The sequence below is a fragment of the Eutrigla gurnardus genome (assembly GCF_963514095.1).
Source record: "Eutrigla gurnardus genome assembly, chromosome: 23".
NCBI lineage: Eukaryota > Metazoa > Chordata > Actinopteri > Perciformes > Triglidae > Eutrigla > Eutrigla gurnardus.
Window position 1 is genome coordinate 3,840,483 of NC_139934.1, and position 17,397 is coordinate 3,857,879.

Here is a 17,397-nt window from a genome sequence, read left to right on the forward strand (position 1 = left end):
GAGTACGACTCGTACGCTCAGTCCAAGAGTACGACTCGTACGTTCAGTCCAAGAGTACGACTCGTACGTCCAGTCCAAGAGTACGACTCGTACGCTCAGTCCAAGAGTACGACTCGTACGTTCAGTCCAAGAGTACGACTCGTACGTCCAGTCCAAGAGTACGACTCGTACGCTCAGTCCAAGAGTACGACTCGTACGCTCAGTCCAAGAGTACGGCTCGTACGTCCAGTCCAAGAGTACGGCTCGTACGTCCAGTCCAAGAGTACGACTCGTACGTCCAGTCCAAGAGTACGACTCGTACGTTCAGTCCAAGAGTACGACTCGTACGTTCAGTCCAAGAGTACGACTCGTACGTCCAGTCCAAGAGTACGACTCGTACGTCCATTCCAAGAGTACGACTCGTACGCTCAGTCCAAGAGTACGACTCGTACGCTCAGTCCAAGAGTACGACTCGTACGTTCAGTCCAAGAGTACGACTCGTACGTCCAGTCCAAGAGTACGACTCGTACGCTCAGTCCAAGAGTACGACTCGTACGTTCAGTCCAAGAGTACGACTCGTACGTCCAGTCCAAGAGTACGACTCGTAAGTCCAGTCCAAGAGTACGGCTCGTACGTCCAGTCCAAGAGTACGGCTCGTACGTCCAGTCCAAGAGTACGGCTCGTACGTCCAGTCCAAGAGTACGACTCGTACGTCCAGTCCAAGAGTACGGCTCGTACGTCCAGTCCAAGAGTACGGCTCGTACGTCCAGTCCAAGAGTACGGCTCGTACGCTCAGTCCAAGACTACGACTCGTACGTCCAGTCCAAGAGTACGGCTCGTACGTCCAGTCCAAGAGTACGACTCGTACGTCCAGTCCAAGAGTACGACTCGTACGTTCAGTCCAAGAGTACGGCTCGTACGTCCAGTCCAAGAGTACGGCTCGTACAGTTTTCAGTCTAAAAATGTGGAAATGTTTTTGCGATGTCGTGTTTTAGCTAACAGGCGGAGGTACAGTCCATTCTATAAAACTACAGCTGAAGCTCAACTGCAGAAAATCAAACGTGAACCAATGTGCACGTTCAAGTTGTTTAGTTCCCCTTTCAGCAGCTTCCGGTTGACTTTCCATCACAGTCGACTCGTCTCCTGTACGTCATTCTTCTCCCAGCAAACTTTTAAGGCCAGAAATGTTCAGCGAAAAGCAAAAAGTAGATCCGGTCACCGATGTATCGTCTACGTGTATAGAACAGACGACCAGCCGTAGTGTTCCTCGTGTAAAGTGATCCGGCTCACACATCAACGTACAAAAAAAGTTTTAAAGTGAAAACATGTGCAAAACAAAAACTAACTAACCGACGGTACCTACAGTGTCACTAAATGTTAATTTGAACTGAAACGTTTTCTAATCTCCTCCGGCTCAGGAGGAAAAAACGTCGACAAATATTTTAGTGTTGAAGTATTAATACTGCGCTGATTTTGAAAAAAGTATCCAACACGATAAATGCTTTTAACCGCCGACGTTAAACAAAAAGTTGGTACCGCTTTCTGTCTAGAGGCTAAGCCCCGCCCCCTTTTGGTAGAAACACTTGAAGGGGCGGGACTTAGCTTCTCTACAATGCATTAATCTGTGTAGATTTTTCTCTCTAGTGAAATGCTACACACCAACTATCCAGTGCAATAAGTGAATATATGTATACAAGTACAAAATATGCTGTTATTGTATTCATCACTCAACCTTTTTGGCTATTAAATTTCACCAGTGCAGGATAATTAAAGTTCTAAAGCATTTTATAATGACGTACAAAGTCAAAATATTTGTCAACTGCTGTTTTCAAGCATCAGTGTATTATAATTCCTATTGTTGCAATACATTATAATCACTTTTAATGTACAATAATAACAATCTAAGTGGTCATTGTTCGCGTTAAGTGAAAACTTTAAATACATCTATAAAATGTATAACATTATGATGCAGTTTAAAATGACGATAATGTATTACAACTTTAGGAATTATAATAATGATCCTCAAAAAAAAACAACTATCTGAAGCGTTATGATACTTGACTTTATAAGCAGTTATTAAAGGCTTTATGATATGATTTATGGATATTTATGAGTGGATTATAAGTATGTTTGTGATGCATCGTAGACATCTTAGAAAGTGTTGCAGAAAAGTGGTTTAACAGCAGATATTCGACCTCGATCGGAGCTTTGGATTTTTTTGGGAGTCCATCGGCCGACACGGTCGGTGAAAGAAAAAAAATAATCCAGTCCAGGAAATAATCCTCGGATTCTTAATTAACGGTGTAAAGATCCGAGTTGCAGGTCCGTCAATCAAAGAGACGATCCGATCATGTCTCACAGCTCCAGTTTCTACAACGTAGCATCCAAACTTCCAATAAAAACTGAGCGGGAGGCTTTTGTTTCGGTAAAAAAATGGGCTGAAAAGTTAGCGTTTAGAAAGTGGCTCGTTTTTCCCCTCATTGTCTGTTTTCATCGTTTTCCTCATCAGAGAAGAAGCGAAATGTAGTTTTTAGGAACAATCCCACTCCTCCCGCCCAAAACTCCCAGAATCCACTGCTCATCCACAATCTCCACCTGCGTTAAGATGTCACCGACCTGCAGCGGGAAGACGGCACATCAACACAACAGGCATCGTACTTTCATTGGGAATAAACTGGTCTTTGACTCCACCCACCTTTAACGTGAGCTCGTCCTCGCTCTCCGCCGTGAACGCAAACTTGGCCACGGCTTTAACCGCCGACTGCTGTCCCGGGATTTGCTGAGCTGGAGAAACAGGAAGAGGAAGTGGCGGTGAGAGACTGACGAATGAGAGTGAAACGGCAGGACTTTAACTTGTAACAGAGTATTCTTACAACATGTATTCATACTTTTACCTCAGTAAAGTATCTGAATGTTGCAGGACTTTAACTTGCAGCAGAGTAGTTTTACAGCATGGTATTAGTACATGCATATAGTACTATGTCTTACCGGTGCAGGTCTGAGTGAAGGCAGCAGGGTAGATCCCCTCCCTGCCCTCCAGTCTTCCTCTCTGCCACTCTGAGTCGATGTGCTCTGTCACCTGGATGAGCGCCCCCTTGTGGAAGGACAGATCGTCTGCAGTCTGACCCGGGAAGTCGAACAGAGCCACGGCCCACTGCTTCGCCTGCAAACACATACAAATCATTTTATTTAATTCAAGGAAGCATGCAAACGGATTGCCGTGGAAAGTAAGTACATGACAAGTAAAGGAACGTTAAAACTACTATAAAGAGGGAAATCTAAAACCCACACTCACTGAGTCGGGGTCCTGAGAGCTCTTTGGTGCTGTTGAGAACAAAAAATACTCTTACATTCATATATAAAGGAGAGAAAAGTAATGATTTAAAATTATTTGGAAAAACGTTTCCCTGATTTAAGACATTCAGCGAAGGACCTACTTTCTGTCACTGCGATCTCTGTGACCGGCGGCTCCACCACCTCGGCGAAGTTCAGCGGGAATATTCCCACCCGCCCGTGGATCTGGCCACGCCCCCACTCTTGCCCGATGAGCTCCAGGAGGGCGATGACATCACCCTGGGAGAAGGTGAGCTCGTCCTCCTCCTCTCCCTCGTAGTCGAACAAGGCGACGCAGCGCGGACCGCTGAGGACACGGTAATGAAATACACACAAAATTAAAAGAAATTACTTCTAGAAGCACTTCCTGTTTGCTGCCTGTGAGCTCGGCGTGCGGTTTGTGACGTGGACTGACCTCACAGGAGGGGGGTCGGCCTGTTCTTTGTGCTCGCTGGGCCGCACAGGCAGAATGGACTAGAAGACGAAGGGAAACGGGTTAACTGATATCCGGTTCCTGGAGCTAAACCTGGAAAAAGAACTGTTCCTGTACCTGGGAGTCTGATAGGCTGAGGCCCTCCAAGCCAGGCTTTGATTGGCTGTCCTGAACCGGGACAGGCTCTGGTTGGGTGTCCAGGTCCAGGAGAGACTGTGACGGGTTGATGACACTTGTGTGACTCCTCCCTTCACCTGAGAGGGGCTCCGAGGGGCTCGGGTCGTCCAAGACGATCAGGACTTCCTGTTTCTGAGACAAAATAAAGAAAATCAAGATAATCCAAGTCTATGAGAGGCCTGTGTGTGTGTGTGTGTGTGTGTGGTGTGTGTGTGTGTGTTCATACCACATAGCTGCTATAGAGTGGGTGTCCAGGTTTTGGTCGCGGGGGCAGAGGTGGTCCTCTCTTTGGCGCCCTCTGATTGGCCGATCCAGGAGGAGACGGTGGAGCGGTTAGCGTGGGCGGAGACTGGCTGGTTGAGGAAACGGAGGGGGCGTGGCTTGTTTCGGACGAAGGAGGAGGAGGAGTCGCCTGGTTGGCTGAGGAAGTTGAGCTGACGGCTGGAGGTGGCGGACGCCCAGGGATGGCTTTGATTGGTGGAGGACGAAGGGGGAGGAGCTTCACACTTGAAGGCCTGGAGAGAAGGCAAGATTATTGGTACCAAACAGGAAGCAAAGCTGCTTTTCAAAATAAAACAGAGCTGCAGTTTGTCTGTGGCGATGGATGATGGTAAAAACTCTTAAGTATCTTAAGTCTCGTTCCTACCGCGGAGGAAGAGGAGGGTCTGAGGAGGTTGGGGTCGCAGGTTCTGGTTTGGTCTGGTTGACGGGGCCTTTCCTCAGAGCCGGGGCCGGGACTGAGGGCTTGAGGCCCGGGGTGGGACCTGAAGGTTTGGGGGCTGTTGCCGGGGCAGCAGATGAAGCTTTCGGAGGGACTGGGTTTGGATCTGGAGGCGTTGGTAAGGCTCCAGAAGGTTTGGGGGCCAGATTTGGAGCTGGAGGTGGAGAGCAGAGCAGGTTTTACTCATGTTATCTAAATAAGAAGACACTTTACAGACCAACGATTTGAAGAGCAACTCTCACCGCTGGCTCTGCGTGGTGAGGACAGTGATGCAGGTTTGGTCGGGACGTCTGGACGAACTCTTCCTACTTTCATAGAAACAAAAAACACAAAAAAATCTTTAAAAAAAAGAATTACTGGGGTGATAAAAAAGGATCTATTTTACTTGTAACTAGATGTGATTATCAGTGCAGGTGTATGACGTCATACACTATTTATGCTGTAAGTGCAGACACTAGTCCGAGCTTCATGCTTCAGTCGACAACAAGTAGATTCAGCCGGTTTATTTGCAGACTTCATTGTTGTGAGTCACTTCTTCCCGTGAGAGCGGAGACGCCTCTCGTTCAGTCTGACATCACAATGAAAGTCTTCAGCACTCAATCAGGAGCCAATCAGAGACAGAGAGACATTTCAGGATTTCAAATGTCAGTATGGACCCCGAGTCTGCCTGATGGCCTCCTTCCTTTATGTATTCAAACACATTTATTTAAATATTGGCCCAGTTTATTTCATGACGCCTCCTTCTGGAGTGAAAACATGCTGGTTCCCCAAAGTTTGCCTGATTTTATTATCCCTTATTCACTTGACTGACTGTGATGTCTAAATTATTTTTCAACTTAATTATGATTGAATTATGATAAATGTTGCTAAACAGTCGTTACGAAGCCTCACGGGAGTGATAACTTATAATAATCAAGATTACCAACTAGAGATGTAGCTATTGATTAGTTTAGCAATCAATTATTACATCAGAAAATTGGATATTAAAAAAATAATTAGAAAATAAGATGGAAGAAATAACTAAAACAAATTAACATATTGCTTAATTGCATATTATATTAATAAACTAAACCTATTTAGTGCCTTTAAATGTTACAGTCTAGGTTTCAGACTCCAGACCAACTTTAACAAAGAAATAAAAACTCCAAACATTGTAATCTATAGTTATTTACATAAATGCACACAGCTCCATTATCAGCTGCAGATAAGTGTGAACTTCGGCCAACGAGCTGCACTGAAGCTCATCGCAACACATTCAGGTTATCTGGCAGATAAGCCGCCTCCTCCAAACTATGTCAATATTTGAGAAGCGGACTGAACTGAGTTTGAACTGAGTTCAGCGGCTGAATGATGAGATCAGCAGATTAACGCCCAGTGTTGTGTTCCTCAGAATGTATTTGTAAATGGTTTATTCCACGGTGAAACAGCTGTAACCTCTACATGTGACATCAGGCTTTTACATATCACACAGTCCGAACGACCATTTATACAACACGGCCTATATTTAATACGGATGAAAATCAAGTGAAAATCAATGAATCAAATGTTTAACCTGCACATTTAAACTGCAAAAAAAATAATAATCAGAAGCTGGAAAAACTTAATTAATTTCATAATTTTAGCTTGAAGAATGACTCAAACAATAATTAGATTATAAAAAGTTATTGATTTACGGTTGATCAACTAATTCATTCATCTTTTAAGCTCCATCACTTTGGTGTCACAATATTAGAAGCCAACATTGCAAGATAAAAAATATATATATTATTTTGAGTTTGTTTTTGTAGTTCCTACACGCTGCCAGCAGGGGTCGGTAAAGCTCACAGACTAAAGAAAAGAAAAGCTCTCACCAGTTTGGTTTGCAGCATCCAGCGTCTCATCGCCTCCAGCCAAGGTCTCTGTCTGGGCACCACCACCGCCGCCACCGCCACCACCCTCCACCGAGGGTCTCGGGGGCAGAGCCGGGGTGGCGTGCCCAACCGTGGGGCTCTTCTCCTGGTGTGGAGCCCCTACGCTGGCCCTGGGGGCGACCGTGGGTCTTGGGGGAGGTTTGGGATTGGCTGGGTCGCTGACGGAGGGGGTGAGTTTGGGTGGAGGGGGTCTGGGAGCCGGGACCGGGACTGATGGACCGGATGGGACGGGTTCTGTGGCAGACTGTGGTTTTGGGAATACTGAGGGTTTCTCCGTGTTTTTACAGGGTTGTGGTACCAAAGATGGAGCCAAAGGCTGTGGGGAACACGAAGCTGTGGGTTCGGCCGCAGTTTGAGGGTTCAAGTTTATGGACGGAGAGTCCGTCAGACCGCCGTCCTCCCAGAATACCTTGCTGGATGGTTTGGGTGCGTGTGAAAAGCTTTTGGGTTTCGGGGCGACAGTGGGTGGGGCAGATTTGGCCGGTTGGAGACGAGGACGTGGCCGGGGTTCAGGTCTCTTTGAGACAACAAAGTCTGCGTTGCTCCCGTCTCCACAGCTCCCATCAGCCACCTGCTGCTCGAAGGCTTGAATCCTCGCCTTCAGAGTCGCCATGTCCTCCTCGTCTCCCTCCTCGCTCTCTGATTGGCTGTGCCCGCTGCTGTCGCTGCGGCGATCCGGGAAGCCCCAGTCGTCTGAGCTGAACGCCTCCAGCAGCTCCTGAAGGTACTTCCCCTGACTCACTTCCTGGTTGGGGGGCGTTCCCGCGCGGGCAGCGAGCGTCGCCAAACCGTCCTCGCGCAGCTTCACCAAAGTCTGAACTTTGACGTCGGCGCCAATCGGCAGAGCGCTGAGCCGGGTGCGGGGGCGTGGCCTGGGACACTCGTTCAGGGAGGCGGTGGGAGGAGTTGCCACGTCAAGAGCGGCGAAGGAATATTCCCATAGGTCAGTTTGAGCACCGGTGGTCGAGGTCAAAGGTGAGCAGAGTTCAGCGAGGAGGTCACAGCACTGCGTGTTCAGCAGCACGCCGTCACTGTCGGGTGTTGATTGGCTGGCGGCGAAGGTGATGTCATCAAAGTGAGATGGTTTGGGAGGGAAGGAGAGCGACGGCCGTGGTGGTCTCACCGGTCTTCTCACTGCACACAAATATAAATTAATTTACAAATATATATATATATTTACAAATATATATATATATATATAAAAATAAATAAATATATATAAACATTAAAATATGGGCCCCCTCTCACCCTCCGGGGCAGATCCTGGGTCTGTCTGCGTGGCGATGGTCGTTTTCAAAGCTGGACGTGATGAGGATGAGGAGGGGCAGGTGGCTGGAGGAGGAAGGAGAACCTGCTCCTGTGTCTTCTCCCTGATCACCTCCTCATAGGACGGAGGAGGCTGAGGAGGAGGAGGAGGAACAACGTTAAGTTCTAAACTAATCTTAAACAACACTTTAACGGCTGGATCCGTGTTCCAAAGTGAACCTGAATGGACGGAGGGATCGTGGCTCCCCAGATCTGCGCTGCAGGAGGAGGGGGAGGCGGGAATCCTCCCGAAGCTCCAGGGAACCAGGATGTGGAGGAGAGCGGCTCTGCAGACAGGATGGTGATCTCCGGTCGCCTAGCAACGGGACGTCGGCAACAGAGAAACCCTTAGAAAGTCAGTCTATTCGGCCGAAACAAACTACTAATTTTGATAAATCATCCAAAAATATCAGCGATCGTAACTGATTTACCAACAAAATATGCAAAAGAAAAAGTTCCTGCACACACAGGGCAGTTTATTGATAAGTCATTGATCTTCAGCGTGCATCAAATTCACAGCATGAGACGGCAACATCTTTATGCTAAAGCCTCCCAGTCAAAAGGTTCTCCGGTTGAGTGTTTGAGTAACAACAGGATGAAAAACACAAGATGATGATTGGTTGAATGTGAGACGGGAAGGAGGTGGCTGTAAAAGTACGTGCATGGAGCTTATTTACTGTAAACACTTATTATTGACTTGAAATATTCTCTCTTGTTTCCTGACTTGGCAGCTTCATTAAATCGTACCTCCTGTCTCTCTCTCTGTCTCTCTCCCTGTCTCGCTCTCGTTCTCTGGGTGCCTCGGAGACAGACGTGGACCTGGTGGAGGCTGAGGAGACAGACAGGAAACAGTTTAAGCGTGATATCACTTCCTGCAGACGTCATGGAGATCAACGAGGATGTGTTTTAGCTGAATATTCTCTGACGTCGAAACGTTTCTGATGTTGCTTGCAGGTGAATGGACGCCTGGTTTTCTCCGTTTCCAAGGCGACGGAGCAACTAAAGTAACGCTGACATTAAATTAGTGGTAAAAAGTAAATTAAACACAAATCGTCATGATAATTCCTTTGTTTCCAGTGTTTAAATCGTAGATGTGTTGACAGTCCAGTGTTGGGAGTTGCTGCCGTCGTTGCCATGCTGGATTTTATTGCCCCACAATAAAAAAAAAAGGAGAATATTTTCCATTTTTATAAATGAACACATTTCCAGGCCACAGCTCTAAAAAAAGTTCTGTTCCACAAATGACCATGTGTCGTTTCCAGCATGACTTTATGTTTCTCTTTTAACATTTAACACACAAAGAGGGAGAGGATGACGACTCACTTCTCTTGATGGCTGCTCTGATGGACGAGAGAGGCCCGTGGCTACAGGGAGAGAGAGAGAGAGAGGGGGAGAGAGAGAGAGAGAGAGAGAGAGAGAGAGAGAGAGAGAGAAAGAGAGAGGGGGGGGGATGAGACAAAAAGGAAAACATGAGTCACCTTATTTCACCTCTCTCTCTCTTTTCCAGTATCAAACATAGCTCGGCCGTCCCACACGGTTTCTCTGCTTCCCGTTCAGACGGCTGAGGGTTCGACGCCTTGCTCCAGGGCACATCGGCATTAGATGACAAACGATAAAACAGCCTGGTGCCCATATTCAATCAATCACTGCAGATTTACATTTAGTCTGGACGGCCGGAGGTGGACTAGTTTGTGTTTTTGTCTGCTGATGTCGTTTTTCTGGGTTTGGGGAAACATTTAAGACTTGTTTCCTCCATTACGTCATCTTTTGGGTTCCAGCGGTTCAGGCAGAGAATGATGTGGGTTAAAACTAGAGAGGCAGCAAGAAACGAGATAATGAGCAGCCACGCCCGAAGGAGGGTTCAAAGGTCGGCCATCATAGGAGGGACGAGGCGGATAAATCACACACACATGAATCATACACATAGGTATTTTCTTAAGCATTCATGCTTTGGTTGAGGTGAATGCAAACGATGCACGATCAGTTGTCATGACAACGTTAGTTTATATTTATATATATAGCTTATATTTAGAGCTAATTCAACGCTTCCTGTAGCTGCTTCCCAATAATAACTTTTCAAAAAGCATTTCAGGAAACAATGATGACTTTTAATTTGAAGCAGCTGCAGGAAGTGTGAAGTAACTGGGGGGAAAGCTCTCGGCTTTCTTTGGTAGCAGATTCAAACGTGTTCTGGTGGAGATGGAGAGAAAACATCAACACAACACTCGGGGAGGAAATGAACGAGATGACTTCATTCTCTGCAAACGCCACAAACACCAGTCTCTAATATGAACAGGCTGCCGTTAATTCAAAATGTTTCCCAACCGTCTCAAAATCAGTTCTCTTTCTCTCGTTACCGTCTGAGACTCAAACCGAGGCCCCGTTTCCCCCGACAAACACACGCTCCTTCAACTATGTGACTCCGCTGGCTGGTTGCCATGCCAACCGGCCGACAGCAGAAATACTTTCAGGAGTGTGTCAGACCCCGAGACCGAAGGGGAGGAAAGAAGTTGATGGAGGAAAAAAAAAAGAGTCCCAAACTGGCGTGAAACGGCAAGAAAATGTTTGATTTATTGATTTAATCTTCAGCAAAACGACTTCAAAGAGCTTTCTGGATCATCTGGACTTCAACATCAAACGCACCTCCAATGTGGGCGACATTAAAAAGGCTCCTGGTAGCAGTTACTCACCTGGCAAAGAGCCAGGTGAGACAAAGAGGGAAAGAAGAGGGGAATAAATAATAGATAAATCTCTTACCTGTGACGATGCTCGGGCTTACGTCTGTCTGGACGACCTGCCGAGACAAAGAGGTTCGTTGGTGGAAACGTGGCCGTGTCAGGAAATAAAAGTTTTACTTGGTCTTTGATCACACACTTCTTATTTTCCACTATAGACAACGTTTTCTATATTTTCTGTGCCATCCGACAGATAAAAAACACACAAAAGAGACTGCGAATCGGGATAAAAACACAATAATCTTGGTGAATTTCCATTATCAATCTTTTTGCTCTCTGGTCTGTTGGACTCTAAATGGACCAGTCGATCAGCAGGTAAGCCCCGCCCCCTAAAGCATCCCCTGCTTTCTGGTCTGGTGGACTCTAAATGGACCATCATGTACTAAATGAACATCATGCTGGATTGAAGAAGACTTGAAACTAGAGATTGAGACCATAAACTCATGTTTACAATGTTTACTGAGATAAAACATCAAGAGAGAAGTAGGACCATTTTCTCATAGACTTCTATACAACCAGAGAGGAGTCGCCCCCTGGTGGCCAGCAGAGAGAAGTAGGACCATTTTCTCATAGACTTCTATACAACCAGAGAGGAGTCGCCCCCTGGTGGCCAGCAGAGAGAAGTAGGACCATTTTCTCATAGACTTATATACAACCAGAGAGGAGTCGCCCCCTGGTGGCCAGCAGAGAGAAGTAGGACCATTTTCTCATAGACTTCTATACAACCAGAGAGGAGTCGCCCCCTGGTGGCCAGCAGAGAGAAGTAGGACCATTTTCTCATAGACTTCTATACAACCAGAGAGGAGTCGCCCCCTGGTGGCCAGCAGAGAGGAGTAGGACCATTTTCTCATAGACTTCTATACAACCAGAGAGGAGTCGCCCCCTGGTGGCCAGCAGAGAGAAGTAGGACCATTTTCTCATAGACTTCTATACAACCAGAGAGGAGTCGCCCCCTGGTGGCCAGCAGAGAGAAGTAGGACCATTTTCTCATAGACTTCTATACAATCAGAGAGGAGTCGCCCCCTGGTGGCCAGCAGAGAGAAGTAGGACCATTTTCTCATAGACTTCTATACAACCAGAGAGGAGTCGCCCCCTGGTGGCCAGCAGAGAGGAGTAGGACCATTTTCTCATAGACTTCTATACAACCAGAGAGGAGTCGCCCCCTGGTGGCCAGCAGGGAGGATGCAAGTTTAAGGCACTTCAGCCTCAGAACCGGATCAGATTGCCGTCTGGTACGGATGCACCCACTGTTGTCCAAACCCGATTGACAGGTGATTTCTGGGAAGTGTAGTCTAGAAACGCCACAGTGATAAGTGACGTTTTGTCACCTGAATCTCCAAAAGGAAAGGAGGCGAGAAGAGAAGGAGGTGAAGGGAAAAAAGGTAGCTTCTGGTTTCCTTCTGAGGTAGAGCTGGACTTTTCTGTATGTGTGTGCATTGTATCATCTCCTACCTCCTTTCCTCTGCGTCTCCTCACACAGAAAAGTGATAATCAGGTCGCCGTGACTTCCTGTAGCGTCCACAGAAACTAAATGTTTCTTTAATATTCTGAAAAATCCTATTCCGCTATAGAAAAACTCAAAAATCTTCCCCGCTAGATCTCTCTCTCTCCCCGTCTGTCTCCAAAACTGTAACTGGACCGCCTGTCTGCTCTGTGCAGCTTCCTGATTGGCAGAGAGCACCCAGGAAGTGAGGCTGTGATTGGCCGCTGTGGTATTCTGCTAGAGTCATCAGGAGTTTTAACACTTCCAGATGTTTGTGCTGCTGCTGCTGCTGCTGCTGGCTCAGCTTTGTGCTGCGTTCAAACACGCAAATGCCCACCGCAGCAAAATGTTTCCTCAGCACTCGTCATCTATTGTTACTTGTAGAAGTACAAGTATTTATTTATGAGTAAATAATAATAACCCCATTTATTTTCATCACAATTAAATCTACAACATTTTAATCTTTCAACTCTGTGTAAAATGTTTAAATGCTACTGCCACTTAAAAGGAGAATAGCACTGGTCCACCTTAAAAGGTCAGCCACCTTTAGTGAGCCTGAGTTGTTGCCGTCTTCAGGGGGAACTTCAATCATGGTGTTGTTGCACAGTTTGGCCAGCAGAGTGCACTGTCACCTTAGAAGTATGAATATTGTCCTATATATTGATAAATTGTTTTCCGACATAATATCGGAATCGGCTACAAAAATCACACATCTGTCGGCTCTTTTTATATACATAAATGTGTATTTACTTTGGGTATTTGCTGCACGTGTCACAGCTGGGCTTTACCCAACCGTCCAATGACAATAGAGGAGGGGCGGGACAAATACCACAAAGACCAACTGTCCTACATGTAGGCTGGGAGGAATGAATACAAATACAACGGCAGGCTTCAACCTTCATCCACAACAAGCGCTCCACCTTGTGTCAACATTTTAACTCCGAAGATATTCCGTATCACGGCAACCAGACGGAAACAAATCCTCCCCACATCCATCTTAATCATCTACGTTATTTCATCTCGTCTTCTTTGATTCCTTTTAAAAAATCACTTGATTTTTAATTTTCTGTTTTTTGGGAACATTTATTATTTTAAATCTCGATTCAACCACGTAAAAGCACTTTGGAAGTGCTTTATAAATTTATATTTTTAGGAATTATTACTATATTCTGGGTTCTGTATAATAACAAGTATTTAAGTCATTTTAAAAACATTGTCATTTAAATCTACCTAAAAACAACCCAACAATAAAGCTTAATAGACACTAACATCTGGAGAAATTAAGTATTTGAAGTAAATAATTGGCAATAATATCGTGTCGTTAGGCCAAAAGTATGTTTACAGCAGAGCAGACGTAGGCGTGGAAACATCCGACATCTCTACATCTCTCACGTCTTTCTTCTTCTTCTGAAACCGAGGCCGTCGACTCGGCTTCGGGGAGAAAAAGCAGAAAGCTGTGTTTTGTTTTAATTGGGCTGAGATATTCCCCGAGCTCAGGGAGAGGCTTGAAACACCAACAACAAAACTTCAGATGCCAGAGAAATGAATCGCAGATCGCCTTTAAACGCAGACCAGCTGTGAATCAACGTGGTAAATGCTTCCCATGATTACCGACGACATTTCCCCCCCGTTTGTGATTGAATACTGGGATTGAAGGAGTCGATATGTGACTCTCGCTCACGTGGTCGAGGTTGCACAACACCAGCTGACTGAGCAACGACCCAGATCCCTGTGTTTATGTTTCAGCCTCTTTCCTCACGTTGGTCTATGAAGACACAGAAGTGACTTTATTGTTGTTGTTTTTACTGCCGTGGTGTTAATGATTGATTTCCCTGTAAAATCACCTATAACTTCCTCTTTCTACTTCCTCCCTTTATTCCAAACAAGTTGTCAACGGTCGAATGCATCACTTCCTTTTCAAACAACGGAGATAAAGGATCATATTGTTATTCTGATGTGTTGAATTTCACATCCAATAGGAATCACGACGGAGCAAATTCTCTAAAAGAAAATAACTTTTCTGGGAAAAGTTTGCTTTTATTCCAATTTAATGGTTGACAGAAACTTCATCGCCAACATTAAGCAATCAATTAATTGTTTAAGAGAAATATCAAGCAAAACTGGTTCCAGTTTCTCTGGATTTGAGCGACTTTTCAGACAAACCCAGCTATTTGAAGACTTTCAACTCTTATTGTTAAGGCAATCAGGCTCAGAGAATTCAATATCCTGAGTTATTTATAACTTTAGTCACGTACAAATGATGACCATCCAAAACCCAAAACCACCATATTACACAGCGTCCTACGGCTCAACGGGCACCGAAACCAAATCAAGATGAAACGACTCTGCTGGGTCATGTGACCGTCTATTTACTGGATACAAAACAGGGGAAAGTATGCAGGAAAAAATCAGGTGTGTCTGCAGGCAACACGACTTCCTGTCTGCACTGAAAGCAGAACCTCTTTCCTGTTATGTTGTCATTTAAATCCCACCGCAAACTCAGGTCTCCATTACCTTCCTGACATTTCACCACAACAATATGAACGCTGGGTGAGACCAAGGCTAGTGAAGGATATTTGTTAATTATGGATTTATTCAATTAAGAACGTAAATGGCTCGTTATGATGCCCCTAAGTTAAGAAAATGACCACAGAACATAAAAAGCTGCGGTCAATTTGTGAAATGCAATTAAATAATACAATTTAATAGCAATAAAAATGTTTTTTTCCTCAAAAAATGGAAGAATGAGTTGTTCATTTTTATAGACATTTCTGATTTAGCACATTTACTTGCTCTTTAATAAGGAGAAACTGTGTTTTATCCAATTCAATTTTTAAAACATTTTTAAAGTCCCAACATCAGCCAGGAGCAGAGTTAAAGTGGTGAGAAAAAACCTGCCTTAATAGGCTTTTAGGCAGACGAATTACTCGATTACTCCAATAATGAGTAGCTCATGTGTTGACTGAGCACTCAGGTGATCCGACAGGTGCTCAGACTCCTTTTTGTTTTTTTAAATGAACACCCAGCCCTCGCCTGGAGGGTGTCATCCGAGAGGCTGCCGTGGGATTATACATTTCTGACTCACACAATAACAGCCTTGAAGAGACACGTTAAATTATAACTTGTGTTTGGGTTCCAATGAGACGGCGAGACAAAGAGGGAGCTTTGTGCATTAAACTAAACGCCTTGGCACAGGCCTGCACCGTCGCATGTTCACTTCAACTGGGACTCTTGTGTGTTTTTACGCCCCGCATTGTGTTAACTTTGACCCAAATGTGCACATGTCGAGACAAGAATTTATGGCTTCTGGGCTGATGGGGGGGGGGAGCTACACCCACACTCACAGGGATTTGCCTACAATTTGAATCTTATCAGTTATTTAAAAACACGTGTGTGTGCATAAAAAAGTAGACAATTAACCAAATTCTCTCTTGAGAAGTTTTTACTTACAAATGTACAGAAATGACTGAGAAAATACTTAGAGATTTAGCAGGAATACTACAAATATCAGAGGTGGAGGAGCCCGGAAGAAGTATTTGAAGTGGTAGAAGTATCTTTTTAAAAATACATGTATCTTATCTGTGAGATAATATGAAGTACCCAGATGTTTGAGTTGAAGTATGAAAGAAGTTTTTACTTACAAATGTACAGAAATGACTGTGAAAATACTTTGAGTAAGTATTCATCTTGAGTCACCAGACTTCTATCAAAATGTCAGCACTTTGAAAACACATCTCAGTAAATACTCTTTATGGCATTTTGCATGTGAAACCAGTGTGTTACTGGTTATTTCCAGGTCCATTCTGCCCCAGTACACGCTGCGTACCAGTACTGTGAGAGATTTGGCAGGGGTACTACAAATATCAGAGGTGGAGGAGCCCGGAAGAAGTATTTGAAGTATCTTTAACCTAATTTAAAAATACATGTATCTTATCTATGAGATAATATGAAGTACTCGGATGAGTTGAAGTATGAATGTAGAAATACTCGTTCAAAGTTGTACTACCTGTTAGCATCAAAATACACCTTGAAGCACCAGAAGTACCCGTTCCTAGATATCGCGATGTAACGTGAGTTTTCTCGTTACGTGTGTCGTCTATACTGAGTTTAGGGTTGGTGACAACTTATCGTTCACACAGGTATCGATCGGCCGGATCGATATCAGGTGGAAACGGTTGGAAACCAGCGAGATGACGGTCGCGTTGTGCTGTTTTACCTCCGGAGCTGTTGGGCTGCCGCCGGACCACTTGTTCCCGGGCGTCCCTCATCACGGTGTCCTCGTCTTCCTCCGACCGGGCTTCGGCCATTTCTCCTTCCTCCGTCTTTCACCTCACTTTCCCCCCGGTTCTCCGGTCCGCCTGTCTGTCTGCCCGCCTGTCTGTCCGGAGAAAATGGAGTCAAAACAGACGCGGCGGCGGCGGCGGCGACATAGTCGTCGCTAACGTCCAACCCCGGGAACAAGTTCACCCCCGAATTCAACACGGTTTAACTTCCCGCAGCCCGGAACCCGCTTCCAGGGCCGGTGGACCGGGTTCGGCTCGGCGTCCGGGCCGGTAAACGCGGTTAAAAGTCGCCGTTGGTCTTTAAAAACAACACTGCGCGTCGTCGTCGCGTTTCGGCCGGTTGGTTTCTGTCCGCGAGCTTCCCTGTTTGCCCCCGGGGTCGCGCGAGCTCAAGATACGGAGCCGCACACACGCGCTCCGGCTGCGTGACGTCACCAGAGGGAGAGGGAGAGAGGCAGGGGAAAAACAATGGGATAAGCAAAAAAAAAATGGAGGACAAAACAATTGCAAAACTTTTACATTTATGTGGGTTTATATATAATTTTGGCTGTCTAATGAAAAAAAAAGAGAAACTTAATCAAAATAATGACTTCGTATCTCAAAATAATGAGAAACTATCAAAATTATGACTTAGAATCTCAAAATAATGAAACACTTTATCAAAATAATGACTTAGAATCTCAAAATAATGATAAACTATCAAAAAGAATTACTTGGAATCTCAAAATAATGAGAAACTCTATCAAAATAATTACTTATTATCTCAAAATAATGAGAAACTATCAAAATAATGACTTAGAATCTCAAAATAATGAGAAACTATTAAAATAATGACTCAGAATCTCAAAATAATGAAAAACTATCAAAATAATGACTTAGAATCTCAAAATAATGAGAAACTATCAAAATAATGACTTAGAATCTCAAAATAATGAGAAACTATCAAAATAATGACTTAGAATCTCAAAATAATGAGAAACTATTAAAATAATGACTCAGAATCTCAAAATAATGAAAAACTATCAAAATAATGACTTC

At 44.9% G+C, this 17,397-nt stretch overlaps 1 protein-coding gene across 3 annotated transcripts; it reads right to left on the minus strand.

The window, feature by feature from the left end:
- Positions 1–489: 489 nt before the first annotated feature.
- Positions 490–16,745, minus strand: LOC311008986 (uncharacterized protein). 3 transcript variants are annotated; one of them, XR_014596596.1, is made up of 18 exons: positions 16,293–16,745; positions 10,616–10,652; positions 9,182–9,222; positions 8,606–8,687; positions 8,039–8,174; positions 7,802–7,952; positions 6,494–7,687; positions 4,886–4,951; positions 4,569–4,797; positions 4,149–4,437; positions 3,863–4,054; positions 3,728–3,786; positions 3,417–3,619; positions 3,275–3,303; positions 2,968–3,142; positions 2,675–2,763; positions 917–2,595; positions 490–554 (listed from the first exon to the last, which is right to left on the minus strand). XR_014596596.1 is itself a non-coding variant. In XM_084002955.1 (17 exons), exons 1-17 carry the CDS (start codon positions 16,381–16,383, stop codon positions 2,485–2,487), a joined length of 3,171 nt encoding a protein of 1,056 aa, XP_083859081.1. In that variant the 5' UTR covers positions 16,384–16,745; the 3' UTR covers positions 779–2,484. The 3 variants fall into 3 exon arrangements, 2 of the variants coding, with proteins under 2 accessions (XP_083859081.1, XP_083859080.1); XM_084002955.1 differs by lacking the exon at positions 490–554 and having other exon boundaries at positions 779–2,595; positions 4,886–4,948; XM_084002954.1 differs by lacking the exon at positions 490–554 and having other exon boundaries at positions 779–2,595.
- Between the last annotated feature and the right edge of the window lie 652 nt (positions 16,746–17,397).